The sequence below is a fragment of the Gigantopelta aegis genome, chromosome 6 (genome assembly GCF_016097555.1).
Source record: "Gigantopelta aegis isolate Gae_Host chromosome 6, Gae_host_genome, whole genome shotgun sequence".
Taxonomy (NCBI): domain Eukaryota; kingdom Metazoa; phylum Mollusca; class Gastropoda; order Neomphalida; family Peltospiridae; genus Gigantopelta; species Gigantopelta aegis.
The window spans coordinates 22,824,297-22,850,106 of record NC_054704.1 but is presented as its reverse complement, the minus strand read 5'-3'; the positions used below and the strand labels follow the sequence as shown (position 1 = coordinate 22,850,106).

General features: G+C 34.0%; 1 protein-coding gene across 1 annotated transcript in view; it reads left to right on the top strand.

The window, feature by feature from the left end:
- LOC121375158 (progesterone-induced-blocking factor 1-like) overlaps positions 1 to 23,459 on the top strand; it is a 26,138-nt gene extending 2,679 nt beyond the window's left edge. Inside the window, exons 2-16 of the mRNA XM_041502429.1 lie at positions 1,644 to 1,862; positions 4,374 to 4,493; positions 4,975 to 5,108; positions 6,343 to 6,451; positions 8,361 to 8,542; positions 9,369 to 9,494; positions 10,106 to 10,204; positions 10,875 to 11,040; positions 13,162 to 13,312; positions 13,924 to 14,014; positions 14,525 to 14,627; positions 15,226 to 15,356; positions 16,146 to 16,230; positions 20,689 to 20,859; positions 21,295 to 23,459. Coding sequence (XP_041358363.1) covers positions 1,644 to 1,862; positions 4,374 to 4,493; positions 4,975 to 5,108; positions 6,343 to 6,451; positions 8,361 to 8,542; positions 9,369 to 9,494; positions 10,106 to 10,204; positions 10,875 to 11,040; positions 13,162 to 13,312; positions 13,924 to 14,014; positions 14,525 to 14,627; positions 15,226 to 15,356; positions 16,146 to 16,230; positions 20,689 to 20,859; positions 21,295 to 21,396 — 1,989 coding nt within the window. The 3' untranslated portion in view covers positions 21,397 to 23,459. The remainder of the gene's footprint in view (positions 1 to 1,643; positions 1,863 to 4,373; positions 4,494 to 4,974; positions 5,109 to 6,342; positions 6,452 to 8,360; positions 8,543 to 9,368; positions 9,495 to 10,105; positions 10,205 to 10,874; positions 11,041 to 13,161; positions 13,313 to 13,923; positions 14,015 to 14,524; positions 14,628 to 15,225; positions 15,357 to 16,145; positions 16,231 to 20,688; positions 20,860 to 21,294) is intronic.
- The last annotated feature ends 2,351 nt before the right edge of the window (positions 23,460 to 25,810 follow it).

Below are 25,810 nucleotides of genomic sequence, written 5' to 3'. Positions count from 1 at the left end.
AAAAAAAACCCTGTCCCGTCTGCGCAGGCACAACAGACTAAGCAGTAAACCAGTCCTAAGTTCAGCCGGGAAATGTTTCGCTAACGTTTCCGAAGTATTTGGTTCCCAGTGTGGCCATTTGGTTTACTGTGAAGCGTATAATCCAGTCTAGCGGCTGTTTTTCCGCTCGGTCTGGCTGAATGTAGCCACGGTAAATACAACACTACGCGTTTGCCAATAGTACTGCACACGGGGCAATTGTCAGTTTTACAGTGTGGCAATTTAGTAAAATGGTATTAATTTTTTTAACTTCGCGGAAAATTGTAATTCCGTTTCACAATGGGAATTCCGCGAATTCCGTCCGTTTTCCGCAATCGCGGAAAATCACTGGGTCTATCCGATTATACTTGTTGATATTAAGCAATAATGTGCATTATATAATGTTGAATATGCATACCAGGCCAAATGCCTTAATTGTCTCCTCCTTTAAAGCAGGAATCTTTGTCTATCGTGTGGTAGTCGGCCATTCCGCGTTTTCTCTATAGAATAACCTCCCGACTGAAAGAGCGATCATGACCGTACAAATGTCTGTCTATATCTTTTGAACAGCAGAGTACTCTGGGTTGTCCTACCCCATAACAAATTTTACAAATATTTGTTTAAGATTAGATTTAAGTGTTAAAGTTAGACTAGTTATATATTCATTAGCACTATGTTTTCTGTAGTGCTTAATGCAACATTGAGTTAATTCACTAATTCAATCCCCAAAGGTTGGAAAATACAGAATTTCTCCTATGTTTCACTTCTAAGAATATATTCCTCTAAATGATTTATATATGAATTATCAGAGTTATAAATCTGAAAACAATTGTTTTATTTCGTGAACATTCATGAATACTGTTTACGATTTTGAAATAGACTCAATATTTTCAAATCATTTCATAATTATTGATTCTTATACTTAAAAATAAGTATTCACTTGAATGATGCAAATGTTTATGCATGGCACATTGATTATGTGCACAGCATTCTAGCAATCGAAGGCTATGGGTTCGAATCAAAGCCTAGATTATGTAAGTTAAAACAGTGAATTGCAAACAAACATCTTTGAATTACTTTCCTTCAATTTGTTGATCTTTATATGATTTATTATAAAAAGCATACAATAAATAAATTTGTTTCTGTAGTATTTCAGTTGGAAATTGTAGTGATGAGACCCACAAATCTTGTTTTTTTGGGTTTTTTTTGTCATTACAGCAATGCAATGGTTTGTTTATGGACATACTCGAAATATGTGTACCTGTAGGTAAACATTGATCCATTTCAGTCAGTATTGGACAAGAACCATGCATGTTGGTTTATAATTGTTGTAATATATATGGTACACATAGCATGTTAATGTTACCAAGTTGTCCTGAAAAAATTGATTATCATAACATTGTTGAAAATTCCTTTCAAATTTACTGTGTAGAATTGTATACAAATTTATACTGATTTTTGTGTACACATATTTAGTAGTAGTAATACAAACTTGTTCCCTTGTTTTTTTAACTAGTAGCTATATATATATATATATATATATATATATATATATATTTATAAGCAATACAAATGTAAATGTTTTTATTAAAGTTTTAAAATTATTTTTTGTTTTGTAAAAAAAGCTCCAGGAAAGTGAGGCAAAGAAACGTCAAGATTTGATACGTCAGGAATTAGAGGAAGTCCGCAGACGACAACAGCAGTTGGACAGTGTCAATGAAAGGTTGCAAGAAAAAGCTGGAAATGTACGGAGAAGTCTGAAGGATTTGAGCCTATCTGAAGAGAAGTACTATGAACTGAGGACACTGTCAGAAGAAGACTTGTCTCTTAGGGATTATGTTGCGGTATTAATATAGTCTTTCTATTCAATTTATATATACCTGTTTGTTTGTATATATTATAATTATATACATTAGGATTTCATATTTCTTGGTTTTGCATCTCCGCAATTTAAATGTTCTTGTTTGTACTAGGTATTACATACATGTATTAAGCTGCAGGGCTTGAACATAACGACGGCGCCAAAGGCAATAGCTGTCATTGAGATATAAATTGCTCCTCAAAATGTATACACCTGATGTATATTATCGGTCAGTATTCAACATTTGTGCATTTGAAATATGTCTGCATACAGCAAAATAACCTTTCAGTCATGTTTTAGGGCTTAAACTTGTCTCCCATGGCAAGTTTGTAAAGAATTGTTATGGGTGAAACAGCAATTTTGAGCCTACTTATGGCTGCCTGTATTTTTGTTCACTCACTTTATTTGCTCCTACAATCTTGAATATTCCTGTGTTCACATCTGCAGCATTAAAGGTCCAGGCTCATGACACATTATTAATACACTGTATATATAAAAAATACATTATTAAAAATAAAAAATAAAAATACCACCCCAATTATTAATAAAGTGACTTTTTGTAAAACGCTTGGGGAAAAAAAACACTGATCCAGTCGATTTGTATCACATCAGACATGTGATGTAGCATGCAGCGGATTCCACTCATGCTGTTAGTAGGTGACTGCAGATAATAATTTTTAAAAACCCAGCTGATTCGTAGTTTGGGTACTGGCCTCGGTGGCATCGTGGCAGGCCATCGGTCTACAGGCTGGTAGGTACTGGGTTCGGATCACAGTCGAGGCATGGGATTTTTAATCCAGATACCGGCTCCAAACCCTGAGTGAGTGCTCCGCAAGGCTCAATGGGTAGGTGTAAACCATTTGCACCGACCAGTGATCCATAACTGGTTCAACAAAGGCCATGGTTTGTGCTATCCTGCCTGTGGGAAGCGCAAATAAAAGATCCCTTGCTGCTAATCGGAAGAGTAGCCCATGTAGTGGCGACAGCGGGTTTCCTCTCAAAACCTGTTTGGTCCTTAACCATATGTCTGACGCCATATAACCGTAAAATAAAATGTGTTGAGTGCATCGTTAAATAAAACATTTCTTTCTTTAGTAGTTTGGGCATTTTGGTCTTATCACATTTGTCAATCTATTCTAATGGTACCTCGATTGGTGACAAAAAAGGATAAAATCTGTAAGGTGTACTTCCCTATCAATTTGAGCAGGAATACAACAACAATGATCCGGCGAGCCAAATGACTACAGTGCTGTCTGGTGTATCGGTGCACCAAAGCATTCGAAGACCATTTTCTATGTGAACACTGTGAAATATTTAATAAAATGTGTCTCTCACCAATGAAGCAGTGCATAATCTGAGATACACTACACTTTGTTTTATTTCTTGTATCCAAAATGATTTGCATGTTCGGTGTTTCAGCACAGTAGATATGGATCGGTGACCCTGCTATTTATAAACTGCCCATGACTACACTTTGTAGCCCATAAATGCTACACTATTGTCCCAGGATTATTTTAGCACTTCTTTCACTTAGTTCGAGGAGTCAAGAGGTTTTTTGGCAAGCAGTGGGAAAAATGCGACTTTTTATTGCTAATATATTAAAAACGGTTAAAAGTTTTGGAATTTGTTTTATTGATACTTCATATATATTGTGAAAGGTATACGTAGATAACAAACAATAGTGAATTATGTTTTCGATAAGCCTGGATCTTTAAGAGTGAAGTTTACATGTCCATGTAGGTCAACGGTTTCCGGGTTTTATCACCTATGTTTCTAGACTCCAATTATTGGCATCATTCCGCAATGGCTATGTCGTTTTTTATTATTTTATAAAGATACAACATGTATATTGTGAAAACAATACATGTACGTATCACTTGACAAACACCCCTTCCCCTACCCATAACATTTCATAATGCAAAATAGCTGTGTTATTTTGAATAAATTACAAATATAACATTACTCTTTTAAATTCTACTTTAGCTTAATAAGTTGTTTTTGAAATGAAACTGAAAATTTCCAATTTAAAAAAAAAACACACTTAAATTCTCAAGTCAAATTTTAGAAATAGAACCCTGGGTTAACCTGTTACACCTAAAGTAAAGAAAATAAGCATTATTAATTTTAAGTTTTAATTTAAAAAACCCACGTTAATAATGAATTTTACAATACATTTTTTAAAATATATAAAATTAATTAAAATTGTAATTTAATTAATAACTATAACGTGAAGAGATGAACATTCATTGGTGCAGAAATGAGAAATAACAAATCAGGCAAGACCAATAGATTTGGGCACGAGTCCTTTTGTAGATGTTGTTTCTGACACTAGTCTCAAGAAAATCAATCCTGAACTAGAACTAGAAATTGTATTGTTTGGAATTTATGCTTTATTCATAATGCGAGTAATTTCATTACCAGACTTTAAAAAATAAATCTTTTATTCTATGTTCTGTTTTGTTTGTAAACTATTAGTGATTATATATATTTTCAGCTGAGGTTATTTGAGGTAGTGAAACCACTACAGACAGAAATTGACCAACTACGGATGAGAAACAGGACACTCGAAGACGAAACAAAAATAAACAGGAATGAGATATTAGATCTACAAAAGGTATACATGTACATGTACTTTTGAAATGCTGAAAGTTCAGGATACAAATTAAAATAAATGTAGATTTTTTACAAGAAGATTTATTCAAAATAAAGGTGGAACAATTATTCCTAAAACATAATTTGCTAAGTAATTTTAATGGAAGTTTAATTGTTACATGCCTACCTCAAAGGCAGTATTTCATTTGAAAAACCTGTGAATTTTATTGCTGTGTTTGAAGCAACATATTACATGTATTAATTATTTCATGCTTTGTAAATAATATCTTTAAGTTAGTGAAAAAAAGTTAAATAGTGGCTCATTAACAGGAAAATAATGTTCAAACAATCTTGTTTGTGTGAAAGTATTCAGACACGTGTGTATTCACCGAATTGATCTTAAATTAGCATTTTGTTATAGACTACATATACTTAAATTCTGATTACCATATTGATATTTGAAATTGTGATATGATCATAGATGAAGTTAAGCCTACTTTCAGCATCTCGATGAGGAGCGACAGGACCATGGAGAGCTCCGGGTGCGATATCAAAAGATGGCGGAGCATTTTTCAGAGATTAAGGACCGAGTACAACATGACAATTTCAGAGTTGAGAACTATGACCGAATAAAAGGGTAAACATATTTTTGTTTCTATTGTGGGGTTTTTTAGAAAAGATATCACACATTCACAAAACGTTTGAATGAAAATAATGTAGTGATGATGTAGTGAGACATGATTAGGGATTAGTAAAATTAACACACAAGTTTTCAAGTGGGTCATTTTAAGTTATACAGTTACATGCATTTTGAGTTACACGGTAATGAACATTCTATTTTTTATGCATTTACATGTACATTCAATTTAAAAATAATTACCAACATACTGTTGCAAAAATGAAGGTTGAGGTTATTCCCTCCAAACCCCCCCCCCCCCCATTATTCATTTTAAGCTGCTAAAGATACTTACCCTAATTAGTTGGCAGTGTAAAATATGTTGGGCTAATACAACGTATTGCATATCACTACGTCGTCTTGCTTAACTTATATATTTTGGCTAATCTTATACGTTTTTATTCTGTTGAATGTAGTAGCTTAGAATTCATTTCATGCAAAACAGAAAAGTGCATACTTGGAGAATTACAGCAGACGTGCCTGCGAAAAGAATTGAGAGGAGTGAATAATTGCTATTACCATATCGATTCCATATACATGTGCATGCTAAAAAGGGAGATAAACAATTACTCACCTAAAATAGTATGAGGTGAATGAGGGGAAATATTATTTGTGATAATTATGTTAGCCTCTGATCAATCTGGTCCCGTGCTTATAAAATGTTTTTAGAGTCTAGACTCAATCCAGGGCTTCTAGAATTTTTATAAAATCCACTAGCCATGGGATCAGTAATTTAAATTTTTTACTAGCCATGATTAAAAATTCACTAGCCCTACCGTACTTTAAGTTAATACAATTTTACTAAATAATAGTAATAATCAGATATATCGCCTATAGAGGGAGATAGAGATTAAAAAACACTAACATTGGGGGTTGGGGTGGGGCCAGGATATTCATATTTACAAAATAGACTTAACTGCAACATTTGAACAAAAAAAATTCACTAGCCTTCGGGCATTGCAATAGTCGTTATTTACTAGCCCAATACTGAATATCACTAGCCATGGGAGTGGGGCTACCATAATCTAGAAGCCTCGCTCAATCTCTGATGATGTCACATGCATGCAATTTGTAAGGTGTTGCCATGTTGTTACGGTCAGACTCTATTAGTCTTGAGTCTAGACTCTAAACGTTTAATAACCACGGATCCATGTTCTGTGTGTATAACTGCTGACCTGACTGGCTGTTTGAACAGAGAGCGAGACCACCTGGAGAGTGACCACCTGGATGTCCACCGCCAGCTGTCCGTGCTGGAGGCCTCTCACAGTGTCCTGCAGAAGGAGAGGGACGATCTCAGCAGAGAGGTCTGCACACGCCTTTATTATTATTATTATTTTTAAAGACATCATGGAACAGTTTGTTTTCAAAATTAGCGATATTTCTAGTCAAAAGACAATTGATTAGCAACTAATGTTTAATGTTTTAAAATTGTGTAGTGATCTGTGAAACTTGCATAGCAAATCATGACGCGACACTGGACAAAATGTTCCCTGGAATTATGCCAGACTAGGAGTCAGTTCTAAACACTTGGTAATAATAATAATATGAAAATAACCAGATATCAAATTATTATATTTAATCTCTAAAATATTCTCATGTAGTCATATTTTTTATTATTCTCCTACCGGTCTAACCAGAGTAGATTATAGGTTTCATCTCCGTCTTTCTGTCTGGCCGTCCGTCCGTCTGTCTGTTCCACATATAGTTTTTCAGATTTTTGTTTGCAATGTTTTCAGATATTGAGCTAAAATTATGTGTATAGCTTTATCTTGTAGAGTTACAAATCAAGTTTAACTTTTATTGGGGGATTTTCCTATTTTTAACAGAGTTATGGCCTTTGAACTTAGGAGATACAAAATTGTTGTGGGACCTGGTACGGGGACTTATGTATTGCTATAATAGCAATACTCACAAAATGCTTGTTATTTTACAGAGAAGCTCAAACATTAATTATGCCAGAATAGTAGTCAATTCTAAACACATAAGAAAACAGATATCATCAAATTATTTTTATTCTCTGAAATATTCTCGGGTAGCCATATTTTTGTATGCATCCTGCCATTGACTTTGCCACTACCACAATAAATCTGTATAACATAAAGCAAAGACTTGATCAATAATTAAGTCCCAACTAAACATCATACATAATATGTTGTGTTGGTATGGATTAAAGGATGTTATATTTAAAGATGGCTTGTAGACCATTTGTACAGCTCATTGTAAAGTGTCAGTGATGAGTAATCATTACCGTATATCTTCGCCTGTAAGTCGATCTCGGCTATAAGTCGAGTCCCTAATTTCAAGCCCTGAAAACTTATTTTTTTTATTGACCCGTTTATAAGTCGACCCATGAAAAACAACTTATAAATATTGAAATATTTGTTATTTTCAGCACATGAGAACAATAATGTACAATATTTGAACAAAAGAAAATTATTTTACAAACTTCAGTTTTCATGTTTTGTACATCGCAATATAATCAGACTATTCCAATCAAACTATCATTATTACATAGCATCAAAACGAAATATTCCCTTAGTAGAGAGTGAAAGCTGTTTGACTGTTACTGTATGGTACTGTACAGATGGTTTTGTGCACAGACAACAACTTTATTTATAAACACTGACAACAGATCACTACGATAAAACTGAAAGTATCACATTTTGCCGCCATATTAATACATGTAAGGAGGATAACTCTGGAAAGTACACTGGTTTTTGTACCAAATGATGTGTGTCCCTATTGCTCTAGTGAACTGCAGAGATCAGTCTATTTTAAGGGAACGCTCAGTAATATTCATGAAGTTAATCACTGACAAAACATTGTTTGAACAACCATTAATGCCAGTGACCAGATTTCAAAATAAACTCAGGCAACAGGTAGTTAGTATTGTTTACATTTTTACTATTAGTGATGACTGTTAATTTAACTAAGTGGACTGTTGTCTTTGGCATAACCAAAACCGTTCTAATGCCAAAAAAAATAGGTTATAAAAAATAAATGTGTCAAATTAACATATTTGAGTATACTATAACTACATGGCATACTTCAACAATAAAACTTGTGAAATAATCCCCAAAACAGTAATATTTTTTGGTGAAATTTTTTTACCCTCTTATAAGTCGACCCCCCAAGTTATAAAATAATTTTTGGGTGAAAAAAATTCGACTTATAGGCGAAGATATACGGTATATCTTATGTTTTTGTGTTCAGCTGACTGCAGCTAAACAGTCAATAGCACTTTTGAAGCAAGACAAAGATTATTTGGCAAAGCAAGTTGCGGATTATTCGAACCGAGCATCGTTTTCTGAGGAGAAAGTTCAACAACTGAATCGACAGGTGGATGATGCTAAGGCAGCAAGAGAGGAAATGTATGAGAAATATATATATGCACGGTAAGACTCTTTTTATATGTTAACCTGACGCCTCTCCAGTTCCTTTCACTCAGTCCCCCAAAACCCACTTGGTGTCACATAATTTGTATTCCTTTTCTTTTCACTTAGAAGGTCTGGATGTGTTTCTTTCAGGTTTCGCATTTCTTGCTGTTCAGTGTTCTGTGGCTTGCTATAATTGTTCAAATAGGTAAGAAGTCAGGTTAAATATTTCTGAAAGGGGGAAACACTCAGTTTCCTTCATTTTCTGCAGAATATGGGAACAGAAACAGGTTATCCGTAATATGTGTAATGCTCGGGGTTTTTTCTCTATTAAAAAGGATTGTTTTGTATTCATACCACTTCAGAAAATGTGTCAAAGTGAAAACGTGTTGTTTTTTTCTTTGACACCCCAACCCCACACTTCTTGTCTTTTTTTTTTTTTACAGAGGTAATCTAATAAAATAAACCAGGCTCATGGGAATGAAGTGTTGATAAAAGGGCCATAAGATTTTTTCTTTTTAACATTGCCATTTTGTTCTCCAGATGCAGAGATATCTCATTCGAATCTACCAAAAACGTAAAAATTCCCCCTCCCCTACAACAATTATCATACTTTTTCCTCAGTTCAGACTATTGTTGGTAGAATAGCTTGTATACATGTATAAATAATAATAACAGCAAAATGATCTTACACATAGTTTTTCACTGAGGATAAGTAGATGACAGTTTGATGGCAATATTATCTGAAATTCTTAATTTGCCACTAATTGTTGAGCACACTATAGTCAAAATTGTTTTCATTTTACTTTTTGAAGTGTGATTTTTGAATAGTTTCATTGATTTTTAGGGACCAGTATAAAAATGAATACGAAGACAAGCTGCGAGAAGAACTTGAACAGATCCGAATTCGAACCAACACGGAAATTGATCGGCTTAGGTCATCTACAAAGGAAATGTATGAGAGAGAAAACAGGTGAGGTATTTACAGAGGGATGTGTCCAGACTTAAGTTTGCCAAATAAGAAACAAATTGTGTTATTACAGTTGTGCTGGTATGTGTAATATTAGTCCAGTAATTTCTTTAACTGGAACTCCATCCCAAATATCGTGGATATTCAAGTCTCAACTTTAAATAAATGTACATCTATTCCTCTCTTTTTTTTTGTGCGTGTTCTTTTCATCTTTTTTAAACTAATGAGCAAAAATCCTTTTAAAATTAATGGAAAATGCTTTGAAAAAGTCGTGGAAAATCATGGAATTTGCTTGGTAAATAAATGTATGAACCCAGGTTTGGGAATAATTTGATAGGACATTCATCACCTGAACTAAATTATTATGTATTTTTTTATACTTATTGTCAAGGCAAATTCACATGCACAGTACATTCTTCATACTTATACTTATAGATTATTTTTGTCAAACTATTTAGTAGTTTTGTATTTACCAATTGGCAATACTGATTAAGTGTATTAACAAAATGACATGATTAGAAATGTATTTTAACTGTTTCAATTTTGTTATTTTAAAGAATACTAAATATAATTATGACATCTTACAATATAGTATATGTATGTGTGTGTTTTAGAAATTTACGAGAAGCACGTAACATGGCAGTATCGGAGAAGGAGAAGATTCAGTGCTCCGAGCGGGAGTTGAAAACTCAGTACGAACAGCTGCTTACTGAGTAAGACACTTTTGTTTGTATGTTTGTGTCTTACATCAGCAGTGGTCACACATTGAAGACTACAATATGTTTGATTGTATTATAATTAAACATGAACTCATGTTGCATGTTATTATTTAAATGAATATGTATATACTGATAATAATATTCATTATTTCTGTAAGTTGGAACAGTCTTATGTAAAGAGAAATGAATGCTGTAAATACCAAGTATGTTTTTAGTTATTGTATCTAAAAGTTGAAATATGAAATACATGGATAAGAATAAAATAAGTAAATAATACAGATACTTTTTTCTATTAATTGTAGAATCTGAAAGTATGCAGCTTAAGTTTAGCATGTGTAGCATGTTGTTCAATATTGCTTTTATTAACAATTTTTAAATTTATTTTGAAACATGATGAAACACTGATTATTAAAAATGGAATACAATTATCGACCCTAATTAGATTCATTAATATAATTTTATTGCTGGAGTAATGTAAATTATTTGAATGCACATTTTCCCCAAGATATGCCCCCTCTAATATATTTCAAACTATATTTTACAATAATTTTGTCATGTGGCATTAACCCATATGCAGACTATATGTATTAATTGCCTTTGTTGAAAACATTTAGCAGGCTTTTAAATATTTTTTTTCAAAATGGTTACGTTATCTTAATAACAGGTTTCGAAAGCTGCAAACAAATGGTGATAACCGAGTTTCTGAGCTAATGAATGATTTAAAAATTAAATCGTTTGAAGTGGAACGGACACAGATGGTGCATGAAGAGACAGTGAGAAACCAGCAAGAAGCACAGATGGACATTGAAAAACTACAGAAAAAAACGGAGGTAATTGTTTATTACACTTGAAGTTGAACATTTGTCATCAATTAAAGTCTGAACCACATTGTTAAGAACTACCATAACTTATTTTATCCTACCTTTAATTACTGTTAGATTTCCTCCACATTTTATGCAGAAAACATTTGTGAAAAAAGCCATTACAGAGAAACAAGATTCCACATACTAAAATGTAACCATGTCACCTATATTGACTTCGCTGAGATTTCTTGGGATAAAAATCATGTAATTTTTGGCCATCTACCATTTTGCTTTTTTATGGAATTCTTTTAAAGAGGGGTGGAAACAACTGAAGTATGTGACATAATTAATATGACGTCATGATGTTGTTGTTAGATTAGGTCGCATCCTAAAATGGAATATGACAGCCTAGGAGATTTCATCAGTCAATATATTTGACATAGTTCCCATCTAGTATATGGAATTTGACATTGCAATGTTTTTTTTCGTGATTTCTGTCCGGACAAAATGTGGGGGGAATCTAAAGGTAATTAAAGGTAGGAGAAAAATGTGGTTCAGACTTTCGCTACAAAATTATATTTTAATTAATCTTTGTAAAGTCTTGTCCATTTTCATCAGTATTTTTACTGGTAAGTTTTATTATTTTATAACATCTGTTTTAAAATCTTTGTCCAAGTATTTGCTATTGAATTTATCAAGCAATGCTCACTTGAACCATTTGATCAGAAAAAAAATCAAGCATGAGTTACTTCCCTTCTGCAGCTGGTTCTTGGTGCAGTAATGAACAAGTAAACTGTTTTATTCAGTTTAAAGGTAATCTTTATTCAAAGGCTAAAATTACATATTTTAAATACATTTTCTTATTTAAAACATTGGTGTCTGTTTACTGTAAATCAGGAAATGTTAGCAAACACAAACTTTTAGCTAGTTTAGCAAGGCAATACAAGACACTGATATGAAATCATGACACTACTTTTAAACATACAGTAGACGGTTTCTAAACACTTGTGTGGTTGTTTTGTCGATTAGTGGTTACATGATATTGGTTAAACCAGACAATAACAATACATGTAGTTAGTTAGCATGCACACTGCTGCAATGTTCTATATAATCTGAAGCTGCACAATGTCAGAATTTATCAGAAGTGTAATATTCAGCTGATCCTACAACTTAAGCTAAAAAAAATTCTCAGTGTTTGATACGACAACATCGCTAAAGTGTATGTCGCAAATATGTAACTTATTTGGATTTTGCTAAATTTTAAGAACACTAATATTTTATTATTTACAGTCTTAGTTTTCTTCTGATTGTATTAATATTTGTGGTAGCCCAAACCTCATTTTATATCCTAATCATAGGTGCAGATTTGATCTGATATGCTTAAATTTAAAACAAAAATTTAGTTTTTATTTTCTTTTAAATTTTAGCACATCAGCATCACAGCCTTGATTTTGTATCCACTGTCTTCTGTCAGTGACCTCAATAACTAAACCTATGGTTTAAGATGGTTATTTTTTTATTAAAGGGACAGACCCAGGTTTTTAATCACTACAGCATATTTTTCACTATTAAAGCTGTTTCTAATCACTGAAATCAAACATTACTTATATTTTATTGTTTAGATTATCCATTTCTGGTCATCCTGTTGTTTCTGCCCCTACGTGTGCTGTAACCTCACCATGGTGCAGGGGTGTAACATTCTCTTTGAGAATGGCCAATACAGCACAAAATTGAAGTTTTGAGTAAAATTCAGTATCTGTAAAATTCTGTGATATTTGTGTTTTTGCACAGTTCTTTACACTGTTTTTGTTTAAGTCTTGAATTTTTATATTGATGTTGATCATCACTTTATTTATTTGCATTACCATAGTTTGACACCCAATAGCCGATGTATTTTTCGTGCTGGGGTGTTGTTAAACATTCATTCATTCATTCAATCCTGTTGTTTCTAATATCACAAAATGCATTTTTTATATTTTTAAAAGTGCACGTGTCTGAGAAATAGCTATTATTGATTCAAGTGCTAGTCTATGTTTTTAGGATATTTTCCAGTTTTAACATTACAGACTTGTTTCACTCTCTTTATCCAAGTGTGTACAGGTTTGTAGATTAACTGCGCCTTTAACCCAATGGCATATGACTTTACAGGTGTTAATGAAAGAATACCACACTCTGGAGTTGTCGATGGAGAAAAGAGTTGCCGAACTTGAAAACACTTTGTCTGAGCAGAAAGTCAAGCTGGAAACATATGAGAGACTGGAACAAGAGCTTGATGATGTCGTTATGCAGGCCGCTGAAGGTAATGTGCACTGATGTCCCAACAATATCAGCAACATAATTATACTGGCCGTTTTGTCAACTAAATGTTTCTTCCCATACATTTAACTGATCAGATCAAAACAGTTAAATTTAAAAGTTTATTTTGGATTAACAACACCACTAGAGCAAATTGATTTATTAATCATCGGCTATTGGATGTCAAACATTTGGTAATTTTGACAAATAGTCTTAAAGAGGAAATCTGCTACATTTTCCCATTAGTAGCAAGGGATCTTTTATATGCATCGTCCCACAGACAGGATAGCACATACCACAGCTTTTGATATATTAGCCATGGTGCACTGGCTGGAACGAGAGATAGCCCAATGGCCCACTGACGGGGTTAAGTATTCATGATCAAAGAATTCTTTAGTGTTTTTTATTTTGATGACTGGGTGGTTCTGAGATAAGTGATTGACTACTGTATTTTTTATGTAAAGCTTCATGTGATTGCTCATCTAGCACCATTTCTGGAGAATGATTTTATCAATAGGTGCCCTTAGATTTTAATTTATCGTTTTAGAGCCTAATATGGTGTAACATACATAAGCAAAGTATTTATTGGTTTGTTTTCTTTGTTGTTACTATTAGTGGAGGATGAGCAAGATGCAGAAAGAGTATTATTTTCTTATGGTTACGGAGCGAATGTTCCAAGCACTGCAAAGAGAAGGTTACAACAGAGGTATGGATTTATTTTTAAATATTAACTGAGAGACAAATAAAAACTAGCTATCACTGATGTTTTACTTAGTCTTCAATATCCGTGAAAGTTGGAGGCTATTTGAGAAAAGTAGACAGCTATATAGCTATAATTATCTACTGAAAAGAGTGAGGTGTAAGCATGAGTGGCCGTGGCAGCAGTAGTAACCGCAGAAAATCACCTCCTGCTGTCTGCTAATAGAGACACAAGTTTTGAGATGAGAAAAATGGACGCCATTTTTTAATTAAATAATCTTTACCAGAGCTGTTTTACCTTGGATTGCCAATAATGATTAAAATACACTGCAATTTTTTTCTTAGGGAAACTGAATTATTTATGCATAAATTTGATTTGTTTACACCATAAATAGTGTCAGTGAAAGATTTATTTGTGTATTATTAAATTCTAACATTATTCTTGTTAAATTAAATATTAGTACCAGTATTCATCTGCATGGTTATTCCAAACAATATTAAAAGTTTAATATTTTAGTGTCCATCTTGCAAGGCGAGTACTTAGTCTTGAGAAAGCCAACACGTCAATGAGACATGAAATAGAGAGAGAGAAACAGAAAACACAGCAACTGGCAGAAGAGGTATAGTTAGTAATTAGATAAGAATTTGTACATTTGTTTGGTTTTTGAATGAAGGGAAATGAACTGAATATTTGTTTAATAACAACGTTAACTCACATTTTTAAACTACAGCTGTTTGGTGTTAATATATGTAATTTTGAGAGACGGAGAGACAGACAGAGAGAGAGAGAAGAACGAAAACAATAATATAAACGACAATAATGTAGATATTTTTATACATACCACATACACCTTTGGCTATATGTGAGTGTGATTGAGAGTGTGAGTGAGTGAGCGAATGAGAGAGTAAACGACGACGACAACGCACACCTCAGATAAATGTTCAACCACTGAGTTAATCCAGCCCAGTTTTAATGATGGAAAACAAATTCTTACTTCTGGCTAGAGATTTTCAAAGCTGTCATAGTGCTACGATATCATAAAACCATCGTTGGCCATAGTGACGTGATTGCATACAATGGTTTTAAGATATCGTACCATAAAGATAGTTTCAATGTATGGGCCCTTTATGTTTTTAAAAAAAATATGTTGAAAGACTACTGTGTTAAGAAACTGTGCTTGACTATAATTAAAATACCAAGAATACTTTTGTCTGCAGCTACGGAACAGCAATTCGTTACTGGACCAGGCTGAGCAACCGTACAACTATCTGATAGAGAGCATCCGACTGAGAGACAGCCAGATGCAGAAACAGAAGGAGCTCATTGCTACAATGGAGGCAGATCTGAGGTAACACAAGTACTAAAAACCAGAAGTAAAAAAACTGTTGCAGTAGCAAAATCACCACACAGTATTTTACTATTGACTTTTTATTTACTAAGCATATGTTTTTGTTGTTGTTTTTTTCTTTTCATTTGTTATTATGCAACTAAGTTTCAAATATACTGTTCTATGCCCAGTTTTACAAAGCGATCTTAGCACTAATATCACCTTCCTTAAGTGCATACGGTAGTTATGCAATTACGTTTCATAAAACTGGGAACTGTTGAAATTCATTGGATGGGGTACGCTCAACCAGTTAATAATTGATTGCAAAATAAACTCTACAACAATTCAAATAAAATTCAACTTTAAATGACAGTACATTACATATTCACAATTTAATGAAAAGTGTTATGAGGAAAATCTTTAAAAACATTTGTTTGCTCTTACCAGACATAAAAGTCACGAAACACAAATATATAAATATTACTTTCAACCATTATCCCATGCTAGTGATGTGCATTGCTGAATAATTGTGGAAAAAGACTGCCTCATATTCATCTGGCCTGGTGCTTATAAAACTTTTAGAGTGGAGACTCGAGACTTAGAGTCTGAGGCACTAATGTCATAACAACGCCATACAAACTGTATGCGTGTGACATCATTAGAGATGGAGTCTGGACTCGAAAAGTTTTATAAGCACGGGCCCTGTTGTTGGCATCATTATATCTATTTTAGTTATTCTATAACAATAGATGTCTGCACATGTTCTGAATGCTTGATAAAGATCTGGTTATGAGTTTATTTCCCTTGTAGGAAACTTGAGAAGGAGAGAGGAGATCTGATCAGGACCAAGAACCAGATGTCGTTGGATTTAGAAAGACTGCTCAATCAAAAAGAAGTAAACATTCATGTTTTATTAGTGTTTATTCTGTAGCCTTAGTATAAACAGGAACTCGAAAATATAAACAAGACATTCAGTATGTTCAGTTTATATCTATTTTTATTCAACCAATGTGCTCTAGTGGCATTGTTAAACAAAAAAACCATTTTTCTTTTGACTCATTATCTTCAGTTTGTCTATTATTATTTAACAGGGAAAATATGTTGTTATTTTTTTTTTATCTTCCTTTTGTTTTCATTTAAACCTGATTTTCATTCTTGTATCCAGTTAGGTTTCAAGCATGCTGTCTTTGCACACACCTCCACTCTCTTATTGTATGTCCAGGGCCCCATTTTACGAAGTGATCTTAGCTGCCTTAGGCACTTAAAAGGGAACTAAACTCAAATATAAGCCTTATGTGTTGGAAAGATGCATACCCGGACCACCAACACATACTGACACTTTAAGAAATGAAAAACATGTAAGTTTAGAGTTAATAAAAAAGAAGTGATTATTCCTGCTAACTGGGGCAGCCATTTTTTTTTTTTTCATTGTGTCCGGTATTCTTGCTTGGGGCGGAATGACGTCAGCTCCTACCAACTCCTGTATGCAGTGTAAACAAACGCAGTCATTTACTATAAGGCGCTTCGCTTTCATCAACCTGACTTGTAAAACAACAGAAATGCAATGATAATATAATAAACTATTTACTTAAATATATTTCAATTTGCATTTATAGAACAAAATGGGGTAATAGTATTTTTCTCTCATAAAAAATCCAAAGAAAAAATGCATACTATTAGGCCTATTGGTAGGGTACCTTGGAGCAAAAACAAACACTCACAATACCCAAGTGATAATGTCCTTATCTTTGTGACTGTGTAATTGGTCAGTTCTGTGATTTTAGATGGGGAAAGTCTACATAATCAAGAGTTTTACAGAATGATTTACAGAAATAAAGCATGATGGCTGTTAATGTCCATTACTATTTTAGGGGTGGCAGGGATATCCCAATACCCTGTGATGTTAAACAAATCCTGCCTGTACGTAATTTTGTGTCTAGATGGCAGTAAATAATGGTTTGTCTACCTACCAAATATACACCTGTCAATCAGGAATCACAGGTGGAGGCCACTGAAAGTACAGTATAGACCAGTTAACTAAGAAAAGACTTTTATCATTTCAGTATGTAGGTTAATGCATGGACAAAATATGAGACAGTTATTTCAACACTTTGACAATGGTGGTTTATTTTGTATTGTAAAATAATATATATTTATTGCTGACTTACTGGGATGGATATTATTACAGAACATTGCTAAAAAAATCAGGTGTGTTTGTTTCTTCAGTTCTAAGACTAATTCCGGACGTGATCCATTAAACATTACGTAACCACCGGCTCGCCAGTGGGATGGTACAAAATGGCTGCGCTCAAGATATATATATAATAGCTGTCACATTTAACCATTTTATTAATTAAATATAAGCAATAATGTCAAGGTTCACACACGCTTGAAAAGGCCCTAAATTTAAAGGGTTGCCCTAAAAAGTCCCTATTTTGATCATCTAGCCTTAAAAAGCCCTATATTTGACGGGCAAGTTCACAAAAGACCCTAAATTGGGCCATATAAGCCCTGAAATCGATAGACATTTTTCTTCTTCTGGAAACATTAAATAAATTGCCAAAAATACATCGATATCTACATTCATATGTTGATCTCAATGCTCGCTCGAACGTTGGTGTGTGAACAATGCCAAAATGATAACAACGATTCATTCGTAAAACATTGTCAATATTCGATATTGTTTGTAGGATTCATTCGTAACTTTTGGGGAGCGCATGATTGGTCATTCTAAAACGAAACACGTTTCATTGGTCATTGCAAATGGTGGACAGCATAGTTTTAGTGCCTAAATTTTACTTATATTGACCCTAAAAGTCCCTAAAAAGCCCCTAAATTTAGGTTTGAAATTTCTGTATGAACCATGCATACGAGTCCAAAAGCCTTGTGTGAGCAATCCTTTAAGGTAATTGTTTTGCTAAGATCATTTTGTAAAATGGGGCCTAGGACAAATGGTTAGTGGTTAGTAAGAAAGAAGTTGGTATAATGGTCTTAAACCTCCCCATTGATCGGTTGTGGGGGCGGGACGTAGCCCAGTGGTAAAGTGCATGGCTGATGCACGGTCGGTCTAGGATCGATCCCCGTCGGTGAGCCCATTGGACTATTTCTCATTTCAGCCAGTGCACCACGACTGGTATATCAAAGGCTGTGGTATGTGCTTTTCTCTCTATGACTGTGTCAAAATGACCATATGTTTGACATCCAATAGCCAATGATTAATAAATCTGTGTGCTTTAGTGGTGTTGTTAAACAAAACAAACTTCTTGATCTGTTGGAGCAGGTATCAGGATATGAACCCAGTACCTATCAGTCTTAAGTCCAATAGCTTAGCCACTAAACCAAGACTGGTATTTCCTCTTTGTCAGACATGAGCACCTTTTGCAATGGAAGATGATTGTATTCATCCAGTTTGATTTTAGTCATCTATTGTTCCTAGATTGATCACAAAACAAACAGTGTTCTTGCTGGGTGAAAATTAAAGGAGGGCTTCTGCGTGGCACAACACCCATCAACCCCTGCCCCCCCCCCCCCCCCCCAAAAAAAAAAAAAAAACAACAACAACAACCACCCCAACAACTAAAAGCAAAAGAAGCAAGAAAAAAAAGGGAAAGCTTGGTTATCATTGTGTGTTGGTCGACTTTGTGGAAAGACATTCTCCTTATTTTGCCTCTCAGTATTTGATACAAAAAAGTTCCTAAGAAATACAAGCCGACTCATCTTTTAATTGGACCGGAGATGTCGGTCTGACATTCATGGGCAGTTCCTGTTTTGATGAACCGATCAGAGTTTTAATATTATTATTTTAATACAGATTTCAAGATATATTATGAAAAATAATAAAGATGTTTGTAAAGTGATCCCCTAATGAGGGATAAAAACAATTCTGTTCATTTTATTTCCATCTTCATCGAATGAATCAATCGCTTTGATATCGCCAGCTGATAAAGAGTAGTTTCGTTTTTGTAAATGCGGTGGATATATTATTTGGCACCCAAGATAAATGATTTTAATGATAAACACTACCACTTCCGTTATTTTTATAAGCAGTGATATCCCCCAAAAATTAAAAGTTTATAATATTTTATAAAGAATTGCTGAATAAACAGAATGACAGAAAGTAAAAAGCATCAGTTACAACCAATTAAATCTGCAATTGATGACAAAATTATCAGACAATAGTTATTGAAAACAAAAGACATAATGACCATTCTAATCATTGACACCGAATAAGTGGATTTTCAATCGGAGATTGCTGAATCCATAAAAATATAATGTTTTCATTGCTGAAATAAAATATAACTTTTATTGTGTGTATCAAACATACATATGGATACAGGTATGGGACAAAATAGAGGCTGTTAAAAATACTGTTAAATTATGTTATGGTAACTGTCGTAAGCTATTGAAGTTTTTTGTCAGTTGCTTTTTCGTACAAACAGCACGGCTTGTTTTCTTTGATGTCCAGTGTGTGTGGAAAAAATTTTGCATTTGGAATTAGTGGAGATAGGTACTGTAAAATATAGTAGAGTGCGGGAAAATAAAGGGGTGCACAAAAATAAAGGAGGGCGGCAGAACATGAAAGGAGGGTGGCAAAATGCAATAGCGGCCACCCTGCTTAAATGGAGCAGCAAGAACACTGACAAACTAGATATAAACTATTGCATTCATCCAGTTTAATGATTTTAGTCATTTATTGTTCCTAAGGTTGATCACAAAATAAACTAGCTATAACCTATATTCTATGAAATTTTTTAATACAAAAAATACATTATGATGCTTGAAAGTCTTTTTGCTATTACTGCAGTAGACACTATTGCAGTTTATGTGTCTCACCTGCAGTAATAGATGCAGAAGTCAAGACAAAGTTGTTAATTTTGCAGCAATGGTTTAAACTTGTGTATGTTGGACCATGCTGTTTCTATGCTTTATGTGGAGGACAGGGGTTAATGGAAATGTCGTTGTAGTAGATTTACACCATTGAGCCATTCAAACGGGCATGCAAAACCAGTACCTACTAGACTTAATTGAAACTGGGACACAAAACCAGTACCCACCAGACTTAATTGAAACTGGGACACAAAACCAGTACCCACCAGACTAATTGAAACTGGGATACAAAACCAGTACCCACCAGACTTAATTGAAACTGGTATGCAAAACCAGTACCCACCAGACTTAATTGAAACTGATATGCAAAACCAGTACCCACCAGACTTAATTAAAACTGGGACACAAAACCAGTATCCACCGGACTTGAAAGTAAATGGTTTAACTACATCACTGAGGCTGGTATTTTATTATTTAATTTTTTCCATTTACTAACACTGACTGAATTTGTTGCTTTATTACCCAGGAGATGGCCGTGCTGAAGCAGGTTGTTTTGAGTCTGTCCACTCGCCAGCACAGTGACGGCAAAGTGCACTCCAAGGAGCCAACGAAACCAAAGAGTGCCTCCACCAAACTTCGTCCAACCTTCGAGCCTTTTGGTGAGCCCAATGTTGAACAGCCAGGATCCATTTCGTTGGTATGTTTATGTGCAGGATGATTATTCCAATATTTGTGTGCTTCCACGTTATTTTAATGCAAATAGTTATATCAATACTGTTGTAGGAAGCAGGAGGGCAGGTGCCCCCCTCACTTTGTTGCAGCAGCAATGGTTTTTATATATTTATACATGTATTTATGCGCACCATTTTTATTTTCAACATTACATAACAGTGAAATGGCACCTCACTTCTGAATATATTAAAATGGAGAATAGTACATTTTTATATAACCTAGATTAGCAAGTATAGTAGTCCGATTATTAATGTTGATTGTCCATTCCAAATGGTTGAACAATAATAATAATAATAATAATGATACTTATGATTACAGCTTTAATTTTCTGAAGTGTTGTCTACTAAAAAATGTATAAGTATAAACAGTAAGCTTCATTGCCATTTATTATACCTTGTAGACAAAGCATCCTGCATCTTCAAAGTGGGCAAAGAGCCTTCAGCAGAAGAATTCGACTGGAAACACAAAGTATTCTAAAGTATATGGAACGGCTAGCAGCTGAACCGGTTCTTCATCCAATGCCAAGTGCGACCAATGTGGAAAATATAGGACTGTGAAACACAGTGGAAGTCTAAGCTCTGGTGCTGGATTTAATTTAGGAACAAAACTCCTCATACACTCAGAATGATCAAAATATTTTAGTTTTGTACTTATTGTTGTTTTTGTTTTTTTAATTAGCATTTCAGATGTCACATATTTATCTATAAATTAATTCAGTACTTTGTAGAGAAAATTAATGCTTGGAATATAACCTTTCTAAAAATCTGTAACATGGTTTATAAAATTAATATAAATGTACAGCTTTGATAATTGATTTATAATCTGAGAAATGTAATGTACAAACATTGTGCATGGTTTTACATGATTTTATTTATACGCATTCATACCTTTGTACTTTTATTTTAGCCTGGATGAAAGATACGTTTACTCAATGTAAAGTCTAAGATGAGAGGAGAGTGATAGACTGTGATATTATCCTGTGATATTATCCTGTGATAACATGTATCATATTTTCCCACTGTCAAAATAGAAGTGGGATATTGTAATACTACAGTATGTGTAGGGTGTATACCACCAAATAAAATCTTGTGGACGACAGTTGTAACATGTGGCTAAAACTCTGACATACAGCATATTCATCGACATATACACCATGGAAATAAATGCTACCACCTCACACCCTTAAAGTAAATCAGAAAATATTGGGGGTTAAGCTGCTCATTTCAGAGATAATGGGTAGCATCTATGGCTACCCTAGGTCTGCACAAAAATGGTCATCTATTTTAGTAGGACCCGCACATGTTTCAAGCACAGTTTGACACTAGTTCAAACTAAATTACAGGAATTTACTGGCCAGATGAACCAACATTTTATCACAACAAACACTGTCACATTTATCACCAATCACAGGACTTGTGGTATTTACTGCTCTATCAAAAGTTAGGTGCACCTCGAACTTTGACCCAGCCAGATGTTATTTGGTTTAGTACTACCTATATGGGGTTGAAGAAGTTGGGTTCCAATATTATTATTTTTTTATATTTTTTCACTTCTAACTCCTAACTTGACTGATCTTGTGGGCCAATTGGCCTCTAAACCTCTACATGTTATTTCAACCCCTGATGTTCGAGACTTGTGTTTGGGTTTTTCTGTATATGTCGATACAAAACAAATTCAGCTCAATCATCTGGCTTGATACTTGTAACAAAATGTCTGTACTCAAGGCTTAAAAGAAATCTATTATATTTGACCACTTAAATTATATTTGACTGCTTTTGACAAGATGCTTGCTTTCAACAAAAGCATTGAATACTGGTGTTAGCTGTTATTTGCGGTAATGTGAATTGAAATGTTTGTCAGCATTCCTTCATATTTGTACACCACAATATAATAAAAGTCAGTGTTTTGGTGTATCAATCGCAAAGTTGCATACCACTGTAGAACATACTTGTGTGCTTTTTGCCATTTCTATCATGTTACAAAAATTGTTTTTATATTTAAATGTTTTTAAAATATGTACAAATGGTTATGATTGAGAATGAATGTGATAATGAAATTGGTATATTTTAAAATTAAACACATATTTATTTATATTTTAGTCATTTTTTATTTTTAAAATTGTTCAGTTTGGTAGAAAACCTTAAAGTACAACTACAATATCATAGGGCTTGACGATGATGCATTTCTCGTCACATCCCATGTTGAAAGGAAAATTACAATATTACACACACACACCGTTGTTATCATCCACCGATGTCTATGGTTACAGTGTTTCTACCAGAAAGAAATTTTTGGGTCTGGCGCTATAGAGTTGAATGCAACCACAGTCAATAGGGTGTGTGGGCAGCCTCCCCCAGAAAGAAAATGGGTTATGTTTAGGGTTAGAGTTAAAAAAATCATACATTAATGATGAGAGTAATTAATTTTGTTACACAGTTAATTCTTAGAAAACAAATATGAGTATGGTACAGAAACCCTGAAGGGTTATATATTGTATTTTATTGTCTACATTATTATATAACATGATGTATTGTCCGTCCATACTGTAATAAACTTTAATGTCTACTCAGTGTCTCTCCAATTTTGTTCTTCGGGGATTTCTTTACATTTATTAATACAAACTGCCAGTACCTAGCACTTTCTCGCCTGTCTCTGATTTTGTAATATCTGTTGACCAAGTTCAACAAAAGTCCTGTTTCGCACCCTTGTTATGGTTTGGTACACAATAAATATACATGTGTATCTTACTGTAATTTCATTTCAAATCCTATTTTTTAAATAGTACAAGGTTTTAATTACAAAAATGTCTTCATATACTATCAATTGCTTTAGTAATTCTTAAACATAAAATGTTCAATAGCAATTTTGCATTAGAATTTTGCAGTGTTCTGAAAATGGAAATGCCATGTATCATTTATTAGTTCCCTACTAGTCCAATCGGAGGGGACTACCGGTATATATTTCATCTCCAAACTTCTTTTCGTTTGTCCCACATGTAGTTTTCCAGATGTGTTTTTCCACAATGCCTCAAGCTATTGAGGTGAAATTTTGTATATACCGTTATCATATACTATTACAGATCAAGTCTTGACTTTCAGGACGATTGGGGTGGGCTGCAGTCCAGTGGTAAAGTGTTCACTTGATGCGTGGTTGGTCTAGGATCGATCCCCATCAGTGGACCCATTGGGCTAAGTACTATCCTGTCTGTGGGATGGTGCATATAAAAGATCCCTTGCTGCTAATCAAAAAGAGTAGCCCATGAAGTGGCGACAGCATGTCAATATCTGTGTGGTCCGTAACTATATGTCTGACGCCATATAACTGTAATAAAATGTATTGAGTGTGTCATTAAATAAAACATTTCTTCTGGTTTTTTCATGACGATTTACCCATTTTTGACAGATTTAGGAGATGTGAAAATTTGTTGTGCACAGTTGGGAACATGAATGCTTGTTATTGTAAAGAGATGCAAAGTGACGTTATTGGAATATTGACGTCATTAAAATTCAAAATTCAAATTAGTTATATTAATACAATGCTTCGCTACATTAAAAAAAAACCCAGCCTACTTAGCTTGATTCTGTCAAAATTGTTCTAAGTTCTATATTGAGTAGACAATGACGTTTACAGGTTGGTATGCTTTTATTTTTCATAATGTTTAACAAAATATTAAGTTTTAAAAACTGAAAGAAACAAAAAGTACCTTTGCAAATATATCATATCAAAAACTTACCATTGTCTGACGCCATATAACCATAAATAAAATGTGAGTTTGTCTCATCATGTACTGATGGAAAGAAATGAGGGAACATGTGCTATTCGAGACCTAATTTTGTTCACCCTTAGAGTAGTTATACAGAGATGTAATGTGGGATTGAATGTCAGTACTGTGCACAATGCTGGAGGCAGATGAATTTTTGGAACCAACCAGCATGGAACGTGCAAGATACTGGGGGGTCGGGGGCATGCCCGCCAGGATATTTTGAAATCTAGTGACTGAAATACCATTTTGCGGCCATTTCAGGGAGGTTACTTACTTAAAAAGTCAATATCAACTTTTATTTTTTACCAGATTTTTTTTTTTTGGGGGGTGGGGGGTGGGGCCCCTGCCCCCACTCCCCCACTAGCTATGGCCCTGACAGTTATCCTGATATTGCAAGAATAAAGCTTTTGGTTGCAGTCAGTATTTTGCTGTTACTATTTATGTCTTTACTTCTTTTCATCAGTTTATTAAATTGTATTTGAAACTGAATAATGATTTACCTGCTTGTTTGAATTACAAAGCTTCATGCAGTAAATATGGGTGATGCCTAGTGGTAAAGTGCTTGCTTGTTACTGTGTTTTTTTTAGGATTGATCCCTGTTGGTAGACCCATTGGGATATTTCTCGTTTCAGCCAGTGCATCACAACTTGTACATGTACATCAAAGGCTGTGGTATGTGCTATCCTATCTGTGGGTGGTGCATAAAAGATCCCTTGCCACTAATGGAAACATGTAGCAGGTTTCATCTCTAAAACTAAATGTTTGACATCCAATAGTCAATGATTAATAAGTCAGTGTTCTAGTGGTTTTGTTAAACAAAAACTTAATTTTCAGGTGGTAAATAGTTATATTATGTCCTAACAGAAACTATATAATACTAAACTGTAAAGTTTGTATTTGCTTCTTAAGTCAACTATGTTGTAAACATAAATAATAACAAACAGCAAAATAGTGTTTGCAGAAACAATTCTTAATTAAACGTTTAACAAATTGCTGTTTTTGTTAACATGCTGTATTAAATGTTTTGTTCCAAATAACATCCTTAATTGTTTTTCCTGTTGCTAAGCATGTTACTATTCGCCCTGATAAAAAAAAATATTAAACATTTACTAACCTTAATGTGTGGTCCATTATCCCTTTGCATAACAAACAA